Here is a 20,747-nt window from a genome sequence, read left to right as displayed (position 1 = left end):
GAAGATCTTCCAGAGAATTATCACCCAGCTCTGCAGTTCCCCTATGCCCTTCGCTGCTTTTTAGCCTCTTTTAGCTCATTGTTTTCATTTTCCGGCCTGTAAGCTCTACTCTCAGCTGCAGCAGGTAGCTGTTTTCAGTAAATAAGTTCTTCAGTGCTCAGCAACAGACGGACTCCGTTAGACATCTGCTGGTACACATAGTGGAGCATTAAGCAGCTAAAGCGACAGAATCTCTCCCTAAGGGTTAGTGGAAACTAAAACGGAGATAAAAGGAGAGTGAACATTCATCAGGTGGACACAAACACAACTCCGAAAGAATCATTATTTTTTTCTGTGTCTGCTAGATGTGTTAATAAGCAACTGTTTGCTAACATGCTGGCCATATCAACTTTACAAGGTGATGACGTTGGTGTTTTTGTGTTTTCCAATCGGTCCAACTGTCCCAAAAAATCTGTTCATGCAGCTTTAAGATTTGAGTGGCAATGATGGTCATTGATGTGTTTTGAATAGTTTTAAGACAATAATGAAGATCAATGGCACAGAGGAATACAATAGATATATAGAGCGCCCTATCTTGCACCCGTGTCTTTGCTAGTTTAAGACCAACGCAGTTGTCAGTTTCCCGTCCAGTGCCCGCGTTGTTTAAATAGCAAATGCACCTGCACCCATGGGCGTGCTGGTCTTACAGGGAGGTGTGTTCAGGTGCACTTTTGGCATATTGCTATCTTGAGGCAGCGGGAATTGATCGTGCCATTGACCAACAAAAACCTGGTCTAAAGTCAATAACGCAGCATTTCATTGTTATTTTAACAGAGCATTAGTCAAATGCTCCTAGGCTCGTGCACACCTTGCGCACGCTATGCTTGTTACACACAGAGGGAAGCGCAGCAGCACACACACGCAGAAGATTACAAATAAAAAAATTACGGTGCAAATCCTCCATCATAATAGCAATCCGCCAAGATCCAAACGCGCCTGGCTTTTAAAGGGAATGGGAGATGATCTCTGATTGGTTTATTGAATGTTACTCCCAAAACACACCTATGATTAATGAAAACACCAAGTACAACCCTTTTGAACCTGCCGCACGGACCCTTTTGTCTGCCGTCAAACTAGCAGAAGTGGATTTGGACACGCCCTAAACGAAAAAAAAATAGGGCCCAGAAGCTTTAGATGCACACAAAGTACACAGTAGGATAAATTCAGTGTTTTGTTTGGCTCTGCACTCAGAATTAGTTGACAGTGAGAAAAATCTAGAACTGGTTTTGTGTGGCTAATGTTGCAGGCCGTGGTGGAGAAAGTTTGAAACTGATCACCAGGACCACAGGGGCCAAAGTGGCTTGTTCCAAAGAGAAGACGCTCGGCCCTGGGGCAAAGGGCAGCGTGACAATCACAGGGACCAGACAGGAGGTGGAACAGGCCAAGGTGAGTAGGATTGAGTCATTTCGGTTAGGGCTGATAGGGTTGGTTACGGAATTCAACACTTTTTAGGCACCGACCGAATTGCCTCTTTAGTATTGAGTATTGAAAAATGCCTCGTCATTCGTAACCCAATTTCAATACCTAAGGAGTAAATCTCATCAGCGTCAGTGAGCCAATCAGCACGCAGGATGCTTCTACTAATAATGTGCAATATTTAGCTGAATGGTCTAACATTTGCTTTAACATTATTTAATCCTCTTTTTATTATTATAATTACGGTTGTTTTTTTTTTAATAAGATAAATGCTGGAATAATGTTACATATCACTAATTCATATCTGTGTTCCTCGCATAAAGATATAGCGCAGTTTTGATGGTGTCATGTTATAATGTTCCATGACATTTTTATCTGTTACACAAACAATATTGAACTTAAGCTAAACTTTTTTTTCAATTTTTTTTTAATTATCGCATTTTGAATTGTAATTGCAATATCTGGCAGAAAAATCGCAATTAGATTCTTTCCTCAAATCGTTGAGTACTAATTTTGATTACCCGTGGTGGTCAGTCCACTTATTTAAATGCTGTTGAGAATAAATGTAACTTTCATGATCTGTTTGCAGGAGCTGATTCTAGAAAAAGTCCGTGAGGACATGATGGTGAGGACAAAGATCTCCCAGTCCTCTGCCCTGCGGCAGAAACGTGGCCAAACGGCTGCCAATCAGAGGCCGGCCGGCACAGAGACTGAGGCACCAGTGGGCTTGAACAACAACGGCCCCTACTCCCAGACAGAGAAAAACGGGCTCATCCATGTCAATGGGACCAGAGGACAACCTGAAAATCAGTTTGACAAGATTGTGGAGCTGAAAATCACCAACACACACCACAAGGAGGAGGAGGAAGAGGAGGAGAGTGTCTCCACAGATTCTCTCTCTGAAATTTCCAAGTTTGAAAGTGAGTTTGCTTTCTCTATAATTGATTCTTAAAAAGACTAACCACACTTAGGGTTGGGTATTGTTTGGGTTTCCGATACCGGTGCTAAAACGCTACTTTTAAAACCGTGCCAGTGCCTGAACCGATACTTAAAATAAATTAAAATAAAAAGAGAAGCACAAAACAACGTCCTAGATACTGTCAGGGCCTGCCCTCATACTCTGCTTCTGACTGGCTAGTAGTCCTTACCTAGCTACTGCACATGTGCAACTCCCAACAAAGATGGAATGAACAGAAGTGAGATGTCTCACTCTGTAGCTAAAACAGAGAGCTCAACACACAGGGTGAAAAGAGGAGCTGCAACAATGTGCAGTACAACACAAATATGGTGTGTTTTGAAAATTAAACCATGTAAACCTCTTCTGATATAACCTCTAAATACAATTATGAACCTGAAGATGAGCATAATATGAGCACTTGAAAGAGCGGCTTGGTTATTGCTAAGGCCATATGGTCAAAATGAAATATTTATTAATAATCTAATAGACTTAGACTTTAGACTTCTCTTTATTGATCTTTTTGGGATGACTCCCGCAAGGAAATTAGATTTCCAGCAGCAGATTTCAGCTTCCAAAACACTTAGAAAATAAAGAGGTAAAAAAAAAAAAACAGAATAGAAAATACAGTATAAGAATAACAATAAAACTTTTAGCTAAATATAGGAAGTAAACAAAAAGTAAATAAACAGTAAAAAAAAAATAAACTACAGATAAATAAATATATATATATATATATATATATATATATATATATATATATATATATATATATATATATATATATATATATATATATATATATATATATATAGGACTATTGTATTTGTGTTATTATACAGTGAATAAATGACATTTAGCATAAATAAATTAGCAGTTAGAGTGTCCAGGTATGTACTGTATGTGAGTAGATTATTAATTAATTGCCCAGTGAATGACTGGCTACCACTCCTTCCCTTCCTTCCTGTTCTGTTCGGTCCTCTTTACTCTATACTCTATTTCCTCCTCCCCCTGAGTGAGGAGTTGTAGAGTATGGAGCATGAGGGACAAAGGAGTTCTTGAGTCTGTTAGTCCTACTCTGAACAGGCTCCTCTGGTTGCTGATGACAGTGTGCAGGGGGTAGCTGGCATTGTCAGTAATGTCCAGCAGTTTGTCCAGTGTCCTCTCTGCCACCGTCATCAGTGAGTCCAGCGTCATGCCGACCACAAATTAATAATAATAAAATAATAAAAATAAGAATAACTTATAACAATAACTTATTTCATCAGTGAATTGCTATTAAACGACAAAAACAACCACTAGATGGGAAAAGGGTATATTACAATAACTTTGAATGCACCACGAGCCTACCAGTTTCAAGTGAATGCATCGGCTGTGTTCTTCAGACAACGGCAGCTGCAGAGTGCTTAACGTCCCGCTGTTGGAATCCTCTACAGTGAAATACAGTCACACTTTACACCGTTTAGCTGTCAGCATTTTAACTGTGTTTAATCCAGCTGCTAGCTAACGGTAGGCTAACGTTACCTGCTGTTAAGTGTAATGTTAACTAGCGTGACATGCAGCGATGCTTCTGTTGCCTCTAACGTCCATTTCGGAGCATAAGAGAGCAGCGCAGGCATTTCAGTGGCACCTAAATAAGACACCGAAAGCCGTGCTGCTATTCGGCCGTTTAGGCCCCGGTGCCATATTAGCACCGGGGTTTCGGTACCCAACCCTATCACACTGCAACTGCCTCAGTGCAATCTGTTTTTAATCACAGTCAGATTATACTGAAGGTTTTATTTCTCTCTGTCGTCAAGTTCCCAGCCCAGACCTGAGCTTCCAGCCTGATGAACATCTGGAGGTTTATGTTTCTGCATCGGAGAACCCAAACCACTTCTGGATCCAGATCCTGGGGGTTCGTTCCCTTCAGCTGGACAAACTGACAGAGGAGATGAGCCGCTTCTACAACAGTGGCAACCCCACCGTAAGTCAAGGGGAACTTTAATTGTCCCAACAGGGGCAATCTGTTAACAGAAAATACCACAAGATCAATTATATACAACATATAATGATAAAAAAAAGTAGTGAAAACATACAGCAGTTCAGCAGTGTGAGGGTATGAAGGCCTTTTGATATCTGTTGGTTTTGACTAGTTAATATTTTAACAGGAACCAGAAGACAAGGTCTGAAACTCAGGGCTGTCAGACATGGATGGATTCTGCATTCTTAAAGGTGCTCTAAGCGATGTTGGGTGATGTCACTTCCTGTTGACGTTCAAAGTATTTTCAAACAAAACGAGACTAGCTCGCCCCTCCCTCCTCCCTTATCCCGTCCCCTCCCCCTCCCTTCTGTGCTTCTGCGCACCAACCCCCCACCCCCAAATCCTTCTTGTTGGTTACCAAGGTTATAATCGTTAACGAAAACGAACGAAATAACGAAAACTAGATGGGAAAAAACATTGTCGTTAACTGAAATAAAAATAAAAACGAGGCATTACAAAAAAACGATAACTAACTAACTAACTAACTAAAACTGTAATGTCTGTTTGCAAAACTAACTAAAATGAAATAAAATTATTGAGTAAATGTCCTTAGTTTTCGTCTTTGTCAATGTCTTTCACAGAGCAAATAACATATTCTTTCAGAGTTGACATTTCCGACCTGTTTAATTCAGTCTATGCCGTAGACATGTATAGTTTCCGACTGGGAACCCAGAAATTCCGACATTCCACGTCAAATTGAACACATGTCCGTGCCCCTCGCCTGGCATCATAGCGGTACCAAAAGTCTGAAGAAAGCAGCAGAGTCCTATCTGATTATGACTGTGTCAGATAAAAGCAAGTGCCTCGCAGTGGAAGGTGGTAAAATAAGTGGACAATTAAGTGAAAAATCCCACGAATTTGAAAGTACATTTGAGAAGCACACACAAGGAGGCTAACCTAGCTTACCTTAACAAGCAGTGACAGGGCAAGGAGAAGGCAAAGCCCCCTTCCCCCGAAACAGAAGCTAATATAACCCCGGTACAGGGCCTGGATGTATGGGTACACGGTATGGATGTATGGGGCCAGGGCCAGACAGCATGACGGAGACAACCGCAGGACAGAGAACACTACATGTCTAGCTACACAACTATGGGAGTCGACTGACTTCAAAAAGTTCGCCACTTTACTCAAACCAAAGTTCAAAACACCTGTTGATGTATGTCTTCTTTAGTTGGCTATTTAGGTTTTTTCCTGACACAGTTACTAGCACATTTTGCACTTACTGCTGCGTCTTGTGTAGACTGTTTACATACAGTATCTCACAAAAGTGTTTTTTACATTTTAGTAAAAATTTCATTATATCTTTTAATGGGACAACACTGAAGAAATTACACTTTGCTACAATAAAGTATTAAGTGTGCAGCTTGTATAACAGTGTAAATGCACTGTCCCCTCAAAATAACTCAACACACAGCCATTAATGTCTAAACCGCTGGCAACAAAAGTCAGTCCACCTCTATGTTAAATTCCCATAGAGGCAGGCAGATGGTTATTTTTAAAGGCCAGTTATTTCATGGATCCAGGATACTATGCATCCTGATAAAGTTCCCTTGGCCTTTGGAATTAAAATACCCCCACATCATCACATACCTTCACCATACCCCCACATCATCACATACCCTTCACCATACCTAGAGAGTGGCATGGGGTACTTTCCATAAAATCATCTCTCACTGCAAATCAAACCAGCTATTAGGCTAACTGACATAAAACCATGCCAATCTCTTGGTATGGTGAAGGTATGTGATGATGTTGGGCTATTTTAATTTAACATTTAACATAGGGGCGTACTCACTTTTGTTGCCAGCGGTTTAAACATTAATGGCTGTGTGTTGAGTTATTTTGAGAGGACAGCACATTAACACTGTTATACAAGCTGGACACCGTGTAATTTCTTCAGTGTTGTCCCATTAAAAGATATAATGAAATATTTACAAACATGTGAGGGGTGTACTCACTTTTGTGAGATACTGTATTTGTGCTCATCATCATATGTACATTTTATGTACTGGTGTTATTGTTGAATATATTGTGAATACATATTTCTAAAATTGTATGATGTTTTTGTTGAGTTATTATTACACAATACTTTTTTCTGACATTTCTGAGTCTTGCCCCCAATAAATAACCCATATTAGAAAAAAAGACTAAAACTAAGACTAAAACTAATAAAAACTAAACTAAAACTAAGCATTTTCAAAAAATAAAAACTAAACTAAACTAGCAAAAATGCTTTAAAAACGAATTAAAACTAAACTGAATTTGAAAACAAAAAGTCAAAACGAAAATAACCTTGTTGGTTACTGGCTGGAACGCTGGAAGACTGTTTGTTATGTTTGGTGGGGCAGGTTGGCCAGTTTGTTTTTGTTGGCGTTTGTGGAGCCTGGGCTGTCTACAGAGACCGCATTTTTTTACAGTGTGTTCAGGGGACAGGCAGCTCGCGGATAGTGACGAGAGGTTTGCTGTATGTGACAAAAATGTTGTAGCCTAAAAAACGTGTGACATGGCTTAGAGCACCTTTTAAGCAACTTATACAAATCAGACAGACTTTTCTGTTGGGTTCCTGTGATAATGCTACAGACCTTGGTCCCCTTTGTTCATGCATTTTTCTGTTTTAAATTGAGAAAAGCAAACCAACAGATGAAGGAAAAAGTAAAAATTGACTAAATAATAGATATATCAAAGAAAGTCAGACCGTGTCAGAGAAAACCCCTTGCTTTATGATGTCAAAGTAAAAACAACTTGTCCCTCTTGGACCCCACATTTTTTAGAAGTAAGTCACTTCTATCTTCTCTAGGAGCACAGGGTGGAGTCCATTGTTGTGGGGGACATTGTGGCGGCTCCGTACCACGACCACGGCACATGGAACAGGGCCAGGGTGCTGGGAGTCCTGGCCTCTGGACTGGTGGACCTTTACTATGTCGACTTTGGGGACAACGGGGAGCTGCCCAGAGAAAGCCTCTGTCGTATGAGGTAAGAGACAAGTCCATAGATGACAGTAAAGGCCAGTTTATGCTTCTGCGTTAAATCGATGCCATGGGTATGTACGTACGTAGGTACGTGGAGATACTAACCCTACGCCGTAGCCTGACGTGCACCTCTCACCCTTGCCGAGACAGACCGCAACAACTGTGACTGGGCCGTGGCTTGGTAGCGTTGCATTTCCCCCTGACTCATTTCCTGGTTCTCCTTCTCCATAACAACATGAAATCAAGGAGAGGGTTAACTTTTACTGCTACAGATTTCCCACCGTGGTCAGAAAGAACTGGAGAGACACTTTGTTTCTCTCACTAGGACTCTAGAGTCACTACACACTCTGAAGATAATCACAGTCACTCTCTCCCTCGCTCTACCACACACACATACACATTTTCTTTGCATTAGATTTTCCTGTCGTAACTATTGTAACATGTATATACGGTGGGGGAAATAAGTATTTGACCCCTTGCTGATTTTGCAGGTTTGCCCACTTACAAAGAATGCAAAAATCTACAATTGTAATCATATGTACATTCTAACAGTGAAAGACAAAATCACATCATATGAATTTATTAAAATTGATAACCATCTGATGAGGAAAAACAAGTATTTGACCCCCTGGACAAACAGCAAGTATTCTGGCTCCTACAAGCCAGTTAGTCTTTCTTTAAGACACAGCCCCAATCCGAACCAATTATCTACATCAAATACACCTGCCTCACCTCGTTACCTGTATAAAAGACACCTGTCAACACCCAAACAACCAGCATCCAACATCACCACCATGGGCAAGACCAAAAAGCTTTCTACGGACATCAGGGACAAGATTGTTGATCTGCACAAGGCTGGGATGGGCTACAAGACAATCGGAAAGCAACTTGGAGAGAAAAGATCAACTGTCGGTGCAGTTATCAGGAAATGGAAGAAGCACCACACCACCGCCAACCTCCCTCTGTCTGGGCCTCCACACAAGATCTTGCCTCGTGGGGTGTCCCTGATCATGCGAACGGTGAGGAATCATCCCAAAACCACAAGGGGGGAACTGATGAATCAACTGAAGGCAGCTGGGACCACAGTTACAAAAGAAACGGTTGGTAACACACTACGCCGTCATGGAATGAAATCCTGCAGAGCAAGCAAGGTCCCCCTGCTCAAGAAGAAACATGTACAGGCCCGCATGAAGTTCGCCATTCACCACCTGGACGACTCAGAAGAGGCCTGGAAGAAGGTGATGTGGTCAGATGAGACCAAAATAGAACTTTTTGGCCTCAACTCAACTCGTCGTGTTTGGAGGGCAAAGAACACCGAGTACAACCCAAAGAACACCATCCCCACCGTCAAGCATGGTGGTGGCAACATCATTCTTTGGGGGTGCTTTTCAGCCAAGGGGACGGGACAACTCCATCGTATTGAGGGGAGGATGGACGGGGCCATGTATCGTGGAATTCTGGACCGACATCTCCTTCCCTCAGTGAGAGAGCTGAAGATGGGTCGAGGATGGGTGTTTCAGCACGACAACGACACTAAGCACACCGCCAAAGCAACAAAAGAATGGCTGAAGAAGAAGCACATCAAGGTTCTGGAGTGGCCTAGCCAGTGTCCAGACCTGAATCCGATTGAAAATCTTTAGAGGGAACTTAAAATTCGAGTTGCCAGGCGACAACCTCGGAACCTGAATGATTTGGAGGCTGTCTGCAGGGAGGAGTGGGCCAACATCCCTGCCGAAATGTGCACAAACCTTGTCACCAACTATAAAAACCGTTTGACATCTGTGCTGGCCAATAATGGCTTTTCTACAAAATATTAACATGCTGTTTGTCCAGGGGGTCAAATACTTGTTTTTCCTCATCAGATGGTTATCAATTTTAATAAATTCATATGATGTGATTTTCTGGAATTTTCTTTGGGATTCTGTCTTTCACTGTTAGAATGTACATATGATTAAAATTGTAGATTTTTGCATTCTTTGTAAGTGGGCAAACCTGCAAAATCAGCAAGGGGTCAAATACTTATTTCCCCCACTGTAATGAAGATCCAGTCAGTCAGAAGACAAACTCTGGTTTCAGTAGAAGATCTACAGCATGTATATGTTTGGGATGACAAAATTATCAAATGACAATGTGAGAACAATACGAAAGGAGTCACTTGTGTGGCCATTCCTTGTGCAACTTAGTTTTCAGAGATTTGTTTTTTTCTTAGTTTGTGCCAGCCAGGGATTAATCTGACAAAGTAGTTGTCACAGAGTCGCCCACACAAAGGATGTACCCAATACTGGATTGTCACACACGCAACCGCAATAAAATACCGCATACAGAAATCTGTTTCAGTTTTAAATCAAAGGGGAAATGTATTGGCAGCAAAAAGATTTAAACAAGCAGGGAGTGGTTCACAAACAAAATAATCAGTCCTCTTTGGATATTCACACTTCGTATACAGTTTCACTGTCCAACAAAACGTGTGGCAAGAGCTCAGATGGCACAGAAAACACAGTTGATTGAGGTCACAAAGAGGATAAGAGAGACTTAGCAAATCTGAACGCTTCCTTCAAAACTCAATATGTAAACCAAAATAAAGTTAAAAAAGATAGCATCCTTACGTTAACGATAATCTTAAATAAATAAAAATGATAAGCTTTCCTGGTAATTGTGTTTACCTTTGAAGAAGATATCTGTGTCTTTAGGAAATGTATGGTTCTGACATACAGAGTGCATATTATTGAATATGGCAGCAGTTATGAAATAGCACACTTATGTTATTAACAGCTTTTGTTTTTGCTGCATTAATATTTCAGGAGTGACTTCCTCAGCTTACCATTCCAAGCTATTGAGTGCAACTTGGCAGGAGTGAGACCAAAAGGTAAAGTTCTTGTCTTAAAAACTTGATCACACAGCACAAAGGCATATAACAAAGACAGAGGTGAAAGTCAAAAAATGTTGATTGATTGATTGATAATGTTGATTGATGGCCTTCTTTTCCCTTAATTTTTTTTTTTAATTCTCTAAATGTCCTGTTCCCTCAGGAGAGGTGTGGACCGAGGCAGCCCTGGATGAGTTTGAGCAGCTGACGTGCTGTGCCTCCTGGAGACCCCTGCAGGCCAAACTCTGCAGCTACTCCCACTCTGAGGTCTCCTCCTGGCCCACTGTCAAGCTCTACAACAACACTGAGGGCAAGGTCAGCAAGCGTTCTATCTGTTAATATTATGTTGTGTTGGAGTTGTTTTATATTATATTATCTGTTGGATTTTTTCTCATCCTGTCTACTGTGTCCTTGCCATGGGCGTCGGAAGTCTGTACAAGTCATTGTCTCAGAAATATTTGCGAATAACAATTTAATCGTCTCTTTTAGTCAAATTTAAAAATATTTCTTTATTTATAATTTATTTTTAAACAAAATAAAGTTTTGAATGATTTCCGCAATACATCTTCCGCTGCTATGTGACCCAGATAATATAATAACACAGGTACACAGCCTATGAAGTAAACCACGCCTCTTTATTATCATAAAGCATTGTTTCTAACTGTATCCCCCTATCATAATTTTTGTTGCTATGAACATGTATAGGGACATTTGCCAACAACTAACAATTGAAATAATAATAAAAATATATAGTCTGACCAATAATCACTTATATAATTACAATTTGTATATCTATCTGTATATCTAAACAAAAGCAACAATTACCAGTCATACGCTTTAACAGCTAAACTAATGTTAGCAATGAATTGCAGTTAAACAAAGAAAAAAAAAAAATGACAATTATGAAATAACTGTTACAATATCAACACTAGGGCTGTAGCGATACGCTAATCTCACGATACGATATATATCACGATATTCAGCCAACGATACGATTCGATATATTTCGATACACTTACATCATTTTCTGAAAGATTTAAAGGGGACCGAGTGATTTTGGTGACATCTTGTGAGTGTTCCATTTACTTGGATTTAATTAATTGAACTGAAAAAATCAATTACACAATATATGTCTCTGACTGGACAGAGAGTCTACAGCAGGGATCATCAACTACATTTTTTTCAGAATTTTTCTAAGCGGCCGGACTTTCAAATAAAGAAAATAAAATGAATTTATACTTAATACGCCTATTCTTGTTCAAAATTTTCACTTTCTTACTGAATTAATGCTACTATTTTTTAACATGTATTAGTGTGAGCAAACTCCTAAAAAACATGGAAACTCCCTAATGATAACTGGCTCTTTAACTAGAAAATGATCTCAGACTAGGAGGCAGTTCACTGAGGAGTGATGGTTAAAGTCTGTGATATGGAAACATTATTGTAGTATGCAGCATCCTGATTGGTGGAAAATGCTTGCAGAAAGAAAGGCTGTTGTCAGGTAAACATGTCACTGTCAAAGACGCTGAAGCAAAAAGTTGACATGGAAAAGCCAAAAGCCCAGCTTTAATGACGAATGGACTGATAAGCAGGCTATGCACTCGTCATGTATGCCTCATTTGCAATGAAACGATGTTGTTGCAAAATAATACAACCATCATCATCATCATCATCACTCGAACATAACGATCGCGTCATTCACGTGCATATTAAGTAGCTCCAGATTGTCCGCTCTAGCGGAGGGTTTGGTTTGTTCAGCCAGCAGTGAGGTTAACAAGAATTTGTCAAAATTTCCAGATTCCCGTCAACTTAAGATAAACAGTTAGACTACAAACAGACAGCTTTTATTTTAGCTTGTTTGTAAAAATTCGCTATTTGCAGAGTAGAGCTGTGTTTGCGTAAAACAGCACAGTGGACTGAGCAGATTGAAATATCGCTTTCTACATGTTTATGCCGGTCTACACAGGTGAGTGCATTGATAAGTATTGACTTTCTACTCACGAAGGTTTAATTGTAGCCTATTTACAGAAAAGAGACCAGCGTGAGTTCATCTGCCCCAGCGGCCGTTGGTAACTCTGTATCGTTCCCAGTCAGGTGCTGCGTGTTTTAACCTTCAACACACACACATCTCGGCTCAGCTGGATGTGTGTTTTAACGCACACACATCTCGGCTCAGCGGTGTGTGTGTTTTAACGCACACACATCTTGGCTCAGCTGTGTGTGTGGGGCTCGGGCATCGCTGTAGGCTACAGAATCCCGGCATGTGAATAGAGATGTAAATACAGGGGGCTGGGTTTTTGCTCAAAATGCTTGAAATGATAAATAACAGAATGCATTTTTTCCTCTTTACATTTTGTGAATTCATGATTATTCTGGGGGCCAGACTGAAAGCTTTGGCGGCGGGCCGCCAGTTGACGTTGGCTGCTCTACAGCGACACTAGCGGCTGGCTGACTAAATTGCTCTTCCTGCAATGCGAACGGGGGTAAACACGGGGGATTTGAATGGGACTTATGTATCGATTCTTGCGGCATAAAAATCGATACTTTCTTGGGGGAAAAAATATCGATTTATATCGCAGAATCGATAAAATTGCTCAGCCTTAATCAACACATAGCACTGGTACAACAGCAGGCACAAAAAGAAAAAACACGGAATAATGTTTAATTAAAGGCCGGGACACAAAGGACAGGACAGTCTGGCGAGGTCAGTGACTCAAATCTGTTTGGTGTGTCCCGTGCCGTCGTCTGTATGGGGGGTTGTCGGCGTTCATTTTGGCCGACCTGACATGTTCAGTCGGAGACAGGGCAGTCGGGACTCACCCGGAAATGGGGAGCAGAATGAGCGTGACTAGAGTCTCTCAAAATCTGACGAAAATCTTTTAAACTGACCTTTGTCGAGATGAAATCAAATGAAATGACAGATTCAGCAACTGCACGGCCTATTTCTCGCTTAAAACGTTTTCAAAAACATGTTTCAGGTGAACTATTTTAGTACAATATGAGATAGTATTATGAACGGCCGCCATGACAGTCTGGCTTTGAATTTCCGGAGAAAACAAACCCATGTGACGCATTCGTCCAATCAGCTGCCGGTGTTCATTTCTTGGGCAACAGTACAGATTAGCGCCGCCTGCTGCTATGGAGACGTATTACGTTTCTCAAGTTGGTATTGCCTCAGTGTGTTCCGAGGCAGTTTTTTGGACCTCAGGGACCCGACTGATCATTTCGACTGGCTTTTCTGCCGAGGGTCGGCCGTCTGGTTGGTGTGTACCGGCTTTAATATGGACTTTTTTGAGCCAAGTGGAATGGATTTGAAGAAGCAGCAGCGTGGAAGTCAAGGCTGTAGCTGAAACAGAGCTTAATTTATTTGGGCATTCCTTAAGTGGAATGGATTTAACTGTCGGTGCTCAGAAAAGTGAACAGACAGATGAGCTGGATTAGAGACGGTAAAAGGGAGTGGGTCTGATATCATCGGTCTTAAAAAGTGTGTGGGTCTTGTCCAGGGCTTTAAATTAATTTTTTTGATCACTAGCCAACATGGCTAGTAGATTTTTAAAGTTACCAGCCAATCAGATTTTCCACTAGCCATGTTTTTTTTTCTTTCCTAACTAACTTTACATCTTAATTTCAGCTCCTCCGGTTTGTTTGGCTCTGTTCGTCTAGCGTAGCTAGTACTCAGTACCACGCACTCTAGGCACGTAGCCGACGGTTGTCTGACGCATCACGACTTAAGTGTTCATGGGAAATGTAGGATTAGTGCTATAAGCTGTGTTGCAAGATAGAGCTGCACAATATATATCGGTTTTTTTATCGTCATCGCGATATCAACTGGCGCAATATACATATCGCGAAAGGCTGCGACATATCGCAAAAGACACTCAGAGAGTTTTTGTGTTAGTTGAAAGAACATAGCAGTAGAAAACTGCTTTTTAAAATGTTACGGTCGTTCTTTTTTTAGTTTTGCCTTTTATGTTTAATTCAATGTTCAATTTGTTCAATAAAAGAATGTTAGAAATGATTTCCTTTCGTTGGTTTCAAAATCAACAAGCAATTTGTTGTTTTTTAGAAGAATACTGAAAGCAGCAGAAATGCAGAACTGAGTATACTTTAATATCTGTTTATTTATCGCAAGTAGTATCGTTATCGTGATATTCAGCAACGATATTGCATATTTTCCTCATATTGTGCAGCCCTATTGCCAGATAAAGATTACATTTCCAAGCCAAAGACACACCGAACTGCCCAAATTTTTGGCAGAAAACAGGCCGATCTGGAAACACTGACTTGTCGCATCATTTCTGCAGCCGGCCGATTCAAACAGACTCTTCGCTTCATTCATCACCGGCCAAATTGGCTAGTAACTTTAAAATGGTACCCGCCAAAGTTCATTTTTACTCCCCTTTGGCAGGTTGGCGGGTGTCAATGTAAAGCCCTGGTCTTGTCCCACCCACGTACAATGGTTCTGACGCCCATGGCACACATCTTGTAAAACAACTGTCTTTTCTAGACTGTAGATATTGGTGAGGAGCTCGTACGCCTGGGCCACGCTGTCAGCTTCCAGGAAGTGGTGAACGGGAAGACTGAGGGTGACAATCTGGACTGTCTACAGAGGATGCTGGTGAGTCACTCGACACACCGACATTTCTATTGGCTTCATTAACACTGGGGACGAAAAACTCTTGACTGTAGTTTTATTTCTGGCCAATATTTTATGCCACTGTTTTATATCGTTTAACCAGATTTTCATTTTGGTCAGGTTTTAATTTAGATTTAAGAAACACTTATTATTTTTATTTAAAATTTATAATAAGTAGAATAATTTTTATCCTAAATGTTTATGCAGAGCTGAAACATCTATATCTGATTCATCTATTGACAGAAAATAATCTGGCAGCAATTTTGATATTCCTTTAAGTCAAGATTCTGGTTTCAGCTTATCCAATGTGAGGATTTGCTGCTTTTTTACTGATTTATGGCATTTCAAATGTTATATTATGTTATATTAAATAATCTTCATCTGCAAGTCTCATCTGATCAAAATACATACATAAGAATGATTGCAAATTATGAGAATTGGCAATGAATATCTCTCTCTCGACTGAACAATTTGAAAATATCCTCTAAATACTTTTTAATGAACTGTTTTTATTGCAGTTATTGAAACAGCTGTTTTAAACATTTATCAAACCAAGACAATTATACTTAGAAGATGTGAAAATGAAGTTAAAGGAACTGGACAGAAGGGTATGACAACAGCATTTTTATGCTGAATACTTCAAGCAAAATCAAAGTATGTTCTCAGGTGAATGAAGATGCTAAAAATGGCGCAGAGCATACATAAACATACAAGAGTCTACAGCCATGCTAGCAGCTCTGGAAAGCCGTACTGAGGCAGTGGTGCTTTGAGCCAAATGCTAATGTCGACATGCTAACATCTTTACAATGACATCTCTGGTTCAGATTTTATTTTACTCTCAGACCACACATTGTGGTATGGAGTCCGAAACATCAGCACAAAGGTAAATAGCCAGACTGGATCTTTAACACAAACGCAATCGCTAACAGAGGGGCAGGACGTTGCATAAAAACGCACCTAGTCCACGCACTATCCTTGAATAATCTGTCTGTAACAACAACACAAGTTTAAACATGCATCTAACATGCCAATGCTAAGCAGGGTTTACCATGCTCACCATTTTAGGTAAACGTCAGCATGCTAACATTTGCAAATTCGCGCTAAACACAGCTTACAGCTGAGGCTGATGTGAAGGTCATACGTTTTGCATGTATTTGGTCATAAACCAAAGTATTGGACAAAATGTATATTCGACCTGATGGTGGTGCTACGTAAAAAGTCAGGGGATCTTTAAATATATTACAGTTCATCCTGAGGGAATCATGCATTAATGAACCCAATTTCATGGCAATCCATCCAATAGTTGTTAAAATATGTAGGTACATTTGAGCATTTGAGGTCAATCCTAAGCAGTAAAAACAAAAAATTAAAAATGTGCTACATTCTGAAATAAGGTGGCCATTATGAAATTATGTTATCAAAAAGTAATGCTAGAGTAGCAAGATTGCTGCAGAGCCTCATATAACTTCCATCAATAGGAAGACTATTATTCATTTTCTCTAAACTGAAGTGAGCCTATCATCCAGTCACTACTTTTCACAGACAATGGTTTGAAACATAACAAAGTTAACTATTAGCTAGATCTTATCTGAAGTTATGAGGGCAGCACAGTGACTCTTATACGGTATATTAAAACACCTTACAGCATGAACAGATGAACTTCCGTTAAGAAGATCTTGTAATGATCTTCGTAGTTGAAATTTAGAAATGGATCATTTTTGATGTTGTCCCTACCAAACACAATGTAGCCTACTCAATACAGTCACTACAGCATGCTCTTAACACTCCAACATCTTCGTTTCTTGTCCTCCTATAGGATGACGTGATAGGAGCATCGTCAGAGAAAAGTCTCTCCTGTATTAGCTTATCAGGTAAGTACAGTAACGGGAAATTAGCCAAGAAGTGACTAAATCAATACAAATATTTAAAAGGCGCTTGGAAACACAGTGAGGATTGGTTGTCTGAGCAGATCAGTCTCATCTACATGTTATCCACATGTCCTGAGATCTGAAGAGCAACATGATGTCAGCGTGAAACACAGTCCCTCAGCTTTTCCCACTCAGGCCCAGCCAAAAAATGATTCACATTATTGAGTCATCACTCACACTAACCCACACCACCAGCTGCCCTAATTCTGATGTCGCTGTGCCAGCGCTGCAGCTCACAAACTCACAACTTCCTTTTCCCTCCTAACTTCATATTTGGTGAGTTCTTAACCAGTGAGAAGATGATTGGGGACAACACCATTTTAGAAGGAAGTAGTTATGAAACCCAGTCCAGACCAAAGATTTGTGACGAGACGACTGTAAACTTGCAAATACTTGCAACGTGTCGGCCTGTGGCGTTCTGAAACCTGCCAGTTCACACCAATACGACGAGACGAGATGGTGTATCATCTTCATAGCAACGGCTCTTTGTACTTCCGTCCTAACCAAGGGGGTAAGCGAGCATCTGGAAAGCGTACCTCCTATGGGAAGATTCTGAGGCTAACAAGCCATCACCTACCATTAGCATTCCATTGACTTCCATTCATTTTGACGTCACTTTGACAGCAAATAACTTTACATCAGAAGCGTTTAAAGATTCTGTTTGTCCATTGTTTATTTCTAAAGAAACACGACAATGTATAAAAGGCTCCATTACCTTGTATCTCACATTATGGCTCCGTAGCAACCGTTGTTGTAAAAATAGGTTTGTGTCATAACCACGCGACTTTCTGTCGCACAGTAGAGAAATTACCGTAGAGTCAGTAGAAGCTCACAGGCAATTGGGGAGACGTGGAGGCATCATACAGTCAAGGGAGAAGCCCATAGAAAGTCCATGAAACCATCGCACCAAAATATGAATGTGGATGATGTTTGGGATAATGAGATGCTCGCTACAGTTACATTTCTAGTGATGAATCGGCAAAATACGTTTTATTTTTCTGATTCACGGCTTTGTCCTAGGCACTCCCTCTCTTCAGTCCCTTTCTAGCTCGCTCCACCGTACGTGCTCACAGGCGCACGTTGAGCCTCCGTTAACGGTTTGTAACAGAAATAAAGTGGATTATGGATCATTTTATTGGAGCTGACTTTACCAGCGAACTTCTCTATTGGCTGTTGAAACAAGTGACGTTACGTTCTAAAACCAGCCTCTGGAGACTCGACCAGCTGAGTCGCAGCGTCACCATCGGACCGCTGAAACTTTTCTCTGCGACGTTCTCAAGCGCCTTCGTCTCATCGCAAATCTTTGGGCTTAAAGGAGACTCCAAGAATTAAATGTGTAGTCCAGACAGAACCACAGAAAGCTTCCACTCCTGTCCTGACAGTTCTGCATCAGCACAACCTCCACATCTGCCCACACCCACACAAGCTGGGACTGTCAGAGTGAGGAGTACGGAGAGAACATTTGTGAACAAGAAGATGAGGAGGATAAAGGAAGAGATGACGGCAGAGATAACAATGTGATTGTGTTGAGTGCTTGCTGCAGCTGCTGTTGTCAGCAAGGAAGCTGCTGCGATCTTATTTATATGGGACTCAGTAATACTTGTGGAGACATATTTCAGCCCAATGACTGAGAGCAGGATCAGCTGGGGGAAAAAAACACTGAAATGAAGATGCTAGAAGGTGTGGGAGGCAAATGATGACCTGAATAGAGCTAGATTGGATGAGAAAACAATGTTTTTGGGGAAAAATGTTGGATAAAGATAAAAACCACCCTGTTCTGAGACAGCAGGTAAAACATTTCATACAGAACCAGAAGAGGAAATGGATCGTTCACCTGAGCATGATGGGACATCCAGCTAAGACTCTTAAACAGAGAAGTGCAACAGAAATGTGTGACTAACACTTTTACAGACAAGAGGCAAACAGGACAGACAACAGATTTCAGCATTAACCCTCGCCCATTTACATCAAATTATACTTAATTCACATGCTTTGGGTGCATTCTGCTAGCACTAAACATATACAGTACGTGGGCACAGATATCTCTTTCACACCATGATCTGGGAATATTGTAACCAATTGTGTTTCCTCTAATTCCTCACGGGTGACACTGGCACTCAGTACTGGACCCTGTGAATGAAGTAATAGCTTGGTGATGTGAGAATTTGTCAAACGTATATCTCTCTGAAGATGTTAAAATAAGGCAGACCTGCCACTTGAGTTATTGGTGCAAGTTTGAATATCACAGTTTTTTTTAATTATCGTGATTTGGGCAGAAAACAAGGAAGCTCTCCACTCGACCCTACTGTTCCCTTCAGCTTCACGGAGCATTTTAGCATCGCTTAGCTCATTGTTTTGGTTTTAACGCCTTCAACTTTATTGTTGTGGTTCAGTCTCACAGCGCTTATTGACCTCATTTCCAGCAGCAGCAGGCAGCTGTTCGGTGAAAAGGCTCTGATAAACCCTCTGTACACTACCTGTTCAGCAGCAAACAGCAGACACACAGTTAGAGACCAACTGGTGAACAGATTTGAACATTTCGCAGCCAAAGAGACAGAGGAGTTGGTGGAGACCAAAACTGGGAAGTAAGAGCTAATAGGAACATTGTTGCATTTTCAGTCAAATTAGGGGGCTTTGTTATTACTTATCTGGGGTGGTAGTAGCTCAGTCCGTGTTGGGTTGGGAACCGGAGGGTCGCCAGTTCAAGTCCCCAAAATACAGAGCGTGGACTGGTAGCTGGAAAGGTGCCCTTGAGCAAGCCATCGTACGCTCAACTGCTCGGGGTGCTCTTCCAAGGAGCAGCCCCGTCACTCTGACATCTCTCTATTAGTGTGTATAGCATGTATAGGTCCTGAGCATGTGTGTAATTCAGTGTGTTTAATGTGTGTGCAACTGTATTAACAGTGAAAATGTTCCCTTGCGGAATAAATAACGGCATGTCTTCTTCTTTCTGTAAGTCATTACATTGTGATTCTGTGCCAATAAATATAAAAGAGAAAGTCCAGTTGTAATGGTGTTGGTAGAATGATTTTTGAATGATCATTAACTGGATTGTTTTTGTTTTTTTTACCTCAGAAGCTGCTTCAATCTCAGGAAGCGTTGATGATGTCATAGATGATGAGCTGCTCTGAGTCCAAAGATGTACATAAATATCAAGGTATTGTTTCCTGGCTTGATGACTGAATGAGTTTTAACATTCTCTGAAGAATGTATTTATGAACCGTTATGTCTGTGAAAGCATTGACCTCTCCTCTTTTCTTTCTTCCAGCACTGACAACCCACTCCTCAGCATTGGCTCAAATAAGAAGATGTTTCCTTGTCTGACCCAAACTCAGCCGCATAAATCCTCATCGTGAAGCCTTACCAACAGTTCTTTCAGCCATATTAATTTTATTGTTGTTACTTGATTCTTATGTTTTAACTTTATGCTGTTCCGTTCTGTACCCAATGCTGCTTTGCTTAAATGTGTTGTTACTATATTTTGTGTTCAAGACATGAAGAGAGGAACAAAAAAAAAAAAAATTGCCAGTATTATTTTTGAAGCACTGTGATGAGTCAGTGGAATGAGAAGGCAGCTGTTAAGCTAATGTCTACTTTTGTTTTCTACCTGTATGCATATTGAGATTTAATGGCCTAAATATTGGGCTTCACAAGTTATTATATTTTGGAAATAAAAACCATAGTAGTATTGAATGAGGTCTGCAGATTATATCCAGTATAAACAAATGTGGCATCTACTGTATAATTAGTAAGGACGAAGGAAAGTAATAGTTTGTCTTCAGGGGTGTATTAGACTGCACTATATATAATAAAGGATTTATTTTATGTCAAGGATTTTCTGTGTCTTTTACTTTGAAATGCTGTTCGTACTATAAATATATATTTCAGAATTATAGTGCATTAAGAGGAGCAATG

The 20,747-nt window shown here is 40.6% G+C and overlaps 1 protein-coding gene across 1 annotated transcript in view; it reads left to right on the top strand.

Moving 5' to 3' along the window:
• Positions 1–20,666, top strand: part of tdrkh (tudor and KH domain containing) — a 29,370-nt gene extending 8,704 nt beyond the window's left edge. Inside the window, exons 5-14 of the mRNA XM_028568681.1 lie at positions 1,286–1,425; positions 2,045–2,375; positions 4,210–4,376; positions 7,231–7,406; positions 10,204–10,268; positions 10,432–10,583; positions 14,776–14,886; positions 16,721–16,775; positions 19,908–19,989; positions 20,101–20,666. Of these exons, the coding sequence (XP_028424482.1) occupies positions 1,286–1,425; positions 2,045–2,375; positions 4,210–4,376; positions 7,231–7,406; positions 10,204–10,268; positions 10,432–10,583; positions 14,776–14,886; positions 16,721–16,775; positions 19,908–19,963 (1,253 nt within the window). The 3' untranslated portion in view covers positions 19,964–19,989; positions 20,101–20,666. The remainder of the gene's footprint in view (positions 1–1,285; positions 1,426–2,044; positions 2,376–4,209; positions 4,377–7,230; positions 7,407–10,203; positions 10,269–10,431; positions 10,584–14,775; positions 14,887–16,720; positions 16,776–19,907; positions 19,990–20,100) is intronic.
• The last annotated feature ends 81 nt before the right edge of the window (positions 20,667–20,747 follow it).

The sequence above is a fragment of the Perca flavescens genome, chromosome 21 (genome assembly GCF_004354835.1).
Source record: "Perca flavescens isolate YP-PL-M2 chromosome 21, PFLA_1.0, whole genome shotgun sequence".
Taxonomy (NCBI): Eukaryota; Metazoa; Chordata; class Actinopteri; order Perciformes; family Percidae; genus Perca; species Perca flavescens.
Note: the sequence above shows the minus strand (reverse complement) of the source record. Positions and strands in the feature narration are given on the sequence as shown.